Source organism: Lepidochelys olivacea (genome assembly GCF_965140295.1).
Source record: "Lepidochelys olivacea isolate rLepOli2 genome assembly, chromosome: 3".
Classification (NCBI taxonomy): domain Eukaryota; kingdom Metazoa; phylum Chordata; order Testudines; family Cheloniidae; genus Lepidochelys; species Lepidochelys olivacea.
The window spans coordinates 166,652,501-166,660,000 of NC_140413.1; the positions used below are offsets into that span (position 1 = coordinate 166,652,501).

Genomic DNA, 7,500 nt, shown 5'->3' on the forward strand with positions numbered 1-7,500 from the left:
TTACTTAGATAATAACACCATGTGTGCCATTATAATCATTAAAACCCAATCTATAGTTAAAAAAAAAAACCTTAGATTAACACAAAATCAAGTTGATGTGAAGGAACAATTACTTTTAGGGGAAAAAATCAGGAGGTCCTAATATTCTGTAGAATGAGGGAGGATGCAGCTGTACGTCGACAGCTTTCATATCCTCATTTGAATAATGTGGCCTGAATCTGTCACTTTATTCATCCTCCTTATGCTCAGTGTACTCTGCATCAACAACAAATTAAGTTGTAAATAAGAGACAATCATCACTTTTGTTTTTAAGCAGTTGCTGCATGAAGAATTTCAATGTACTGTTTCTTTTTGACAGAAAGAAAGGGATTCTACAGTGTGCTTATGTAAGCACAAATATGAGGAAACCGACCGAAATGAAACAATTAGGGAGCACTTGAGAACTGCTCCAAAAATGTTCTTGGAAGTACATTTATGCCACCAGCAGAAATTTCTTTTTCAGAGGATCCACACATGTAAAACTGTGTCATCCAACTGTATTAAATATTCTTATTTTGCTTTGAAGCTTCAGACTTTTGGTTAAAAAGAAACCAACAACCAAAACCAAAACCCAACCTCCTTCCCTTCAGACATGGGCCCCAAGTACACCTCAGTAGAAAAAGTCAAGTGAATAATGATCAGGTGTAATCTCTAGTAGTGAAATTAGAATTAATTGTCATTTACCTTTAATGTGTTAGAGTGATACATTTTCACCACAAAAATGCAAACATGCAATAAGGAGGGAGAAAAAAAGTTTTTTTTCCTACCTTTACATCTGAGAAGTAGGTTTTCAGCATATTGGAACTTGGGTACCGGGTGTAAAAGAACATGAGCTTGGCCTTTTTCAAGTGATTGGGTGACAGACCTTCCTGCATGTAGGATTGAATTAGTCAAGGAAAATGCTTTGCTTGAGAATAAAAGCTGGTTCTGAATATACATGGCTAGCAAAGTACTCCTTCGAGAACTGTTCTGTAAGGACCGACTGACAAATTGTTAACATTCAATTTGCAGCTCTTTAGAACTGTAATTATCTGCAAAAAACTACATGAGATATGTGAGGATACATAATATATACTGTCTCTCAGTTCATTCTTGGTGTTGGTGGCAGGAATTTTTCAGGTTTAAGGTTTGTGTACCATATGCATGTTCACTTGTTGCTAAGGAAACAAATGCACGAAGCATGTGCCACCAAAAAACTTATCACAAGATTTTTCTTTCTTGTGCAATTCCAATTCAGTGTATTTTTCTCCCAGCACTGAGCAGTTTATATCATATAATGCTAATGCACATGAAACAATCAGAGGTGCTTTATGATTCTGAGCAATGTTTCATGCAAGTAACATATTTTACCTTTTTTCTTTAATGTCAATATAATTCAGTATCTTCAGTTACTCTGTCTAATCCTGTTATTCCTTTGCCTCAATTACTGGCTTTCTAATGAAAGCTAAATTTCTTTTATAAAGAAACCTCTGTAGTTAAAAATATATATCTATATTGTCTGGTTCTGATTTACACAGTTAACTCCTCAGAGAATCAAACTGTTTTTGGGGCTAACTAATCAATAAGTGTGGGTTAGCAGATCAATAAATGGTCACTTACCCTATAAGGACACCTATTTATCCTGGAAACATCATTACCTTTTAGATCTGTAAACAGAAGCAACTAAAACAGTTCCCAAGGGAATGTGAATCTAACCATAACAATCTAGGCTTTCTGATTTTCCCCCAGCTTCTTGGCACTCTTTTGTGTGCTGTGTGCTAGGACGGCTTTGGTCACATCTGTGCCGCAGGCTGGCCCTGCCATTTCCTCAGCAAATTAATGGCTTTATAATTTATCAGAAATGAAGATGCACGTGGAGAAAATCAATGTGGCCCCCACAAGGTCAATTGAGGGTCCTTCCCAGAAGCTTCTCTGAGGACTGTTTTTCCTAAAGACATTCAACGAAAATTTCACTATTTCACACCTTATGGTGGAGAAAGGTCAAACAAGTTCACAGCTATTCTGCAGTGGAGGTGCCTTCACCTTACAGAGCTGATAACACCAGAGAACAAAATGAATAGCTCCAGATCTCAAAGTGAGAAGTTCAAAGAAATATATGCCGATAGGCAACAGACTATTTAGGATTGTTCTGTTAACAGAATATCTTTTCTCGATCTACTGAATTGAGTCAAAACATGCTTATTTATTCATGTATTATTCATACATGCAGATGCAGTTGTAGAAAGAGAAGGCTCATTTTTAGACTGAAAAATGTCACTTTTTTTTTAAAATAGCCACTGAAAATAGCTTAAAAACCTCTTCATTTACAAAAAATGCACTGAAAACAGCTCAACTGAACTTGTGTTTTGTTTTAGATGCTTAATGATTACAAAGAAGATAATTTATGACTGACATACTTCTTGTGCCAAGAGAAGAGTTGAAAGAACCTCCAGTTACCTCCATTAAACTGATAGAGAAGTCTAAAAGAGCATTACACTCTGCAGTGCCATCTGTCAAAATGCATAAGTGAAATAATAGTAGCAAGCTGTCACCTATTGCTTAGTGATAAGAGTTTTAGACAAGTCAGAACTTCTACACCAGAAATCCATTTAGTTATATGATTCCACAGGAGGACGGTGCCCAACCAACCAGCGCTTCAATAAATAAAAGAAAAATCCTAAGTCTCCTTAATTTATAATTCCCCTGAAGCAGATAATATCTTGATATCATGTTTGGCATTTGGTCCGTTTCAATGGAAGCTAAGATATGAACTTAAACTCTCCCCAAGCTTCAGTATTCACTGGATTTAAGCATATTATACAGTTGTTTTAAGTATTTTGATTCACTTCATATTTAGGATTTTTCCTTATTTTTCTGTAATAATGCTAGAGGATATTGATATTGAATAAAACACATATTGAAAGATGTTCTAAAACTCAAATCCCCAGAAGTCCACTTTTAAAATGAGAATTACGCTTTCCTGTTAAGCACTTGGGATTCTTAAAGTGAAATCTAGCATACTATAATCTTTATGTCTTGTTCCTAAGATTAAGGTTATATTGTGATACAAGATAGATCTCTAATAAACTATTAAAAATAGTTAATGAAGCACTTAAGAGCCAACTCTTAGATAACCCATTGCTATTTCAGTGTAAAACTGAACTGACCAATTGGTTAATTTCCCTTTTAAGTGCTTGTGCTGAAAAGCAACTGTTCTTCCAAGAAAGCACTAGCTGTTTCCAGGATACTTACACACGCACAATGACTCATGATGGAATAGATTCAGTAAACATACAGCTGTACTGAACACGAGCTAAGCCCCATTCAAGGCCAGGAAAGAAAATGAGCACAAATAAATATTAAGGAGGTAAAAGGAAAGGGGGGGAGGGTGCCGAATGGAACGCAAACAAGCTCTGTCTCAGCAGCTCATGTGGCTTGCCTCAATTCTCTTAGCCATAGCTTTGTGAAGACAGATGACATTCAATTCTATGTGTAATGCAAAATAGACAATAACTGCTGAAACTTGAGCCAGCTGCCAGGTGTAAAAAAAAGAAAGAAAGAAAGAAAGAAATGATAAATCCATAAATTAATGAAAGACATCTGCTCAGGAACATAAAAGATCAGAGAAACAGTGTACTGCAGCTGAGCCTAAAGCAGTGTTCAAACAACCTGAGTCTGAGGGTTGTGTGTTTACAAAGTACAATATAGCCTTACCTTAAACAGCAGCCGCCAAAAGGCAAATGTAAGAACTAGGAAGTGGGGATGAGGGAAGGAAATGTATGTACACTCTCCGTGTGTTTTAACTTAAACTACATGTAGACTCTTGCACCTCATTTTGTGCCAAAAAGCAAATGGGCTTAATCCACCGAGTAACTACTGTCTTCTACTAAAATATTTTTATGTGATGAAAACCTTCTGTTCCTCTCACTTTCACCTCAAATTCCTGAAAATGTTCTATTAGGCTTTCGTACCATATACTGGTATTGAATGAGGAGAAAGGAGCAGGAATCTGCCACTTCAGGTAAAATATCTGTAGTTGTAAGGCCAAATTGCTGCTTAAATTACACAACGGTTGCTTTTTTCAGCATACCTCTAAATTGCTAGGAATATTTCTGCCCATCTTGAAGAACCTTGAAAGAAGAAACTGGACTGAAAGTATACTGGCATTTCCCAGGTTTTCGCAACACCACAGAGTTATCCAGCTTGCTATGCAATTGCTCACTTTTTTTAAAAAAAGTTTAATTAGTTTAATTCTGGTCAGATATAGTAACTTCTCATTTCAAAATGTGGCAATTCACTAATTGTAGCTTTCACATATTGGACTGAGAAACTCGCCCCAGTTGGATTGGAATTCTATTTAAAAATTAAGGATTTAAAAAAAGTTTCACTAACATTATTAAAATCTTCCTTTGGTGGAGAAAATGCTGAACATCGGCACCTGTGCAGATGTCTTAACGGCACCAAAGAAACGACTGTCGTGCTTCAGTTTGATATATGCAAATGTTTTGGGGCTGAACAAGGCTATTTTTCTTGAGATGCAAAGAGGGTGCATGACAAGGATGATCATGCAGAAAAACAATCGGCTGTCTGTTTCTTTTAGCATTTGAATAAAACTTAATATTTGATTAAACAGATTAGTTTGCAAAGATATAGAATACATTCATGACCAAGATATGAACTCACCGTGCAGGTGCATCTTATCTTGTTTCACAGAATACGCAAACGTTAACCATTTCCTTGCACAATTCAAGAAGGCTGGTAATGATCAGGTGCATTTTACAAATGTAAGTTTAAAAAAACAACAACGAAAAGGACTGGTTCGGGGTTTCAGCCTACTACTAAAACCTGAACTTGGCTGTATCTGTTGGTCTTATGTTCTTATCCTGGCTGTATTGTCCAGAGAAACAGATGTTGCTTTCTGTTCTGAAGGAAAAACTGCCCCTCTTAAGAAACATATTCTTTATATATGCACATTGAACCATGTGAAACAAAGGGGCCAAAACAAAGTCTACTACAAACAAACCTCCATACTCTCTCCCATATGCCTTCACCTAAAATAAACTATAGGCTGCATGGACAAATGGGCAGTTGCTAGAAAAATATCACCACAGTAGTGTTGTATACTGGTGTGCACACTTCTGTGTAGCGGGTATTTAAGAATCTAGCAGCTTTTCAAATATATTTGTATCCAGGCTGCAATAATGACTAACTGGGAGAGTCAGAGTGTCTGCATAGTGTCAAGGGAATAAGGTGCGTGGGGAGAAGGGAAAGCGGCACCCACATTAATATTCAGTTTCCTCACTGGCTTGAGAGGAGGCTGCACACCTTCTCCATCAGAAGTAACATGCTGCGATAATGGCTGCCAGTGAGAGAAAGGAACATGATGTGAGGGGGGGAGACACTGTCGCAGAAAGAGGGGAAGGCAGAAACCAAACAGGACAACAGAAACAGCACAAGTTCCAAAAATACTGAGTTGCACTAGAATAATAAATAGAGTGGGTCATAGCCAAAGGAAAGACTAACCGCTTACACACACACACACACAGGTTTTTCCTTTTCAGTCCCCCTTTGAAGAAGTGAAAGATTTTTCATTCTTCTTTCCAGGAGGAAAAGAAAGCTACTTTTACTTAAAATAAAGTAATATGCCACCACGTTGTTAGTCGGCAATTACATAGTTACCGAATTTTGCCCTCAGCTGCACAACCGGGGCTCCTGTTGACTTCAATATAAGCTGCTCTGAGTGCATCAGAAGGCAGTATTTGGAGGAAGGAAGGTTTTCTTTACCTGAATTAGTAATTTTTTAGTGTTTATGGAAGATTCTAGCCTTAAACTGAAATCCATTTTTAAATTCACACAGAGGATACTGAATGGACAATGACACTGCACCTTTCCCTCAATGACAGTGCACCCCCAGCAATGGGCATGAAATCCAACTTGAAGAGATCACCTCCATGGGATAAGAGGCTACTTCAGTCTCCATTCCAATCCATGCTTTCGCCTTTAAAGGTTTGTCTACACAGCATTTAAACACCCGTGGCTGGCCTTGGTCAGCTGACTTGGACTCATGTGGCTCGGTCTGCAAGGCTGTAAAATTGCAGTGCAGACATTCAGGCTTAAGCTAAAGCTCTGGGGACCCCTGGGGCGGGGAGAATCCCAGAACCTAGGCTCCAGCCCAAGCCCAAATATCTACACCCACAGCCCAGCCTGAGTCAGTTGACCTGGACCAGCTGCGGCTGTGCCGCAGGTCTTGTATTCCAGTGTAGACATACCCTCTGACTGCCAACATAGTTTCCATTTGTGGTGCTTTCAAAATGTGAACATTTGCCCTCTAGGACCTGGACTGAGATCAGCAACACATTTCACGTAGGCCAGCAAATAGTCATTAGATGGCAAAAACTTTTGATAATACCAACCCAGGCTGGATTTGAACCAGTGACCTACTGGTGAAGGGTTCTTTGGGCCTGAACCCACACACCCTGTCTCATGTCCATAGTCCTTTTAAGTCAAATTGGACAATTCATATGCGTGAGGACTACTCACATGAATAAGAGTTTGCAGGATCAGGCCTTGAATCCCTGCAATTAATTTGCTGAGGAGCCCTTGCCCTTAAAAAAAAAAAAAAAAAAAGGTGTTTACAATTAATCTAATCAATCGAAATTATTAACCACAAAAAGAAACTCATTGATAATACAGGCATATACCTGGCATCTGCCTCCACTGCTATTATTGGTAAAAGCACTATTATTACTCAAGGATGGGTATAGTCCTTCAGTTATGATTGCCTTCATCAATTTGGAAAGGAAATTAACTATAGCTAAGATTCTATACTTGTGTGATTGCCTTCTGGAGAGGTCTTACCATAGGTATAAAATATAATTGTATCCTTTATTGAAAGTCTTCAATTTAGCATTGGGAAAATATCATATTTTATCCGCATTTAGTCATTTAAAAAATAAATAAAATCTTCTGACCATACCAGAACACACATTACAGGAAGGGGGAAGAGGGAGAGAGGGGAAGGAGTGTAATTGCTCCAAAAAAATTCCCAAAAGGACTAGTTTACAGAAAATGTATATGGAAATAGCTGGATATGCCTAAATATAAGCCTGAGCTGGAGCTAAAAAGTTATTTAAACAAAAAAAAAAAAGGGGGGGGGGGAGGGAAATGTCCTGTAAATGTAATACAGCTGAAGTTTTATATCTAACTGTGCTCTCTAGCTTTCCAAAATAATTTGCTTTGTGTATGTTAGGACAAAAGATTTCTGTGTACGGCTGAACAGAGGTTAATCATGCATAGCAGGCAGCTGCACAAGGGCTGAGGAACAGACCTCTGGGTGGAGGAAAGAAGTTGATGCAGCTTGAATACATCAGTACCTGTATCTTTTGTGTTTTGTTTGTTTACTCACTTGAGAGCTGAACTGAAGATTTACAACCAACCAAGCGTTTGTTCTTTGTGAGAGTCGGGAACGACACTGTTAAAATG

The 7,500-nt window shown here is 38.1% G+C and overlaps 1 protein-coding gene and 1 long non-coding RNA gene across 2 annotated transcripts in view; one reads left to right on the plus strand and one right to left on the minus strand.

The window, feature by feature from the left end:
* Nucleotides 1-7,500, plus strand: part of LOC311517414 — a 234,118-nt gene that overhangs the window by 161,464 nt on the left and 65,154 nt on the right. The window lies entirely within an intron of this gene.
* The window catches only part of PROX1 (prospero homeobox 1), a 53,798-nt gene that overhangs the window by 35,364 nt on the left and 10,934 nt on the right, over nt 1-7,500 (minus strand). Inside the window, exon 3 of the mRNA XM_084622238.1 lies at nt 807-912. Within this exon, the coding sequence (XP_084478364.1) occupies nt 807-912 (106 nt within the window). The remainder of the gene's footprint in view (nt 1-806; nt 913-7,500) is intronic.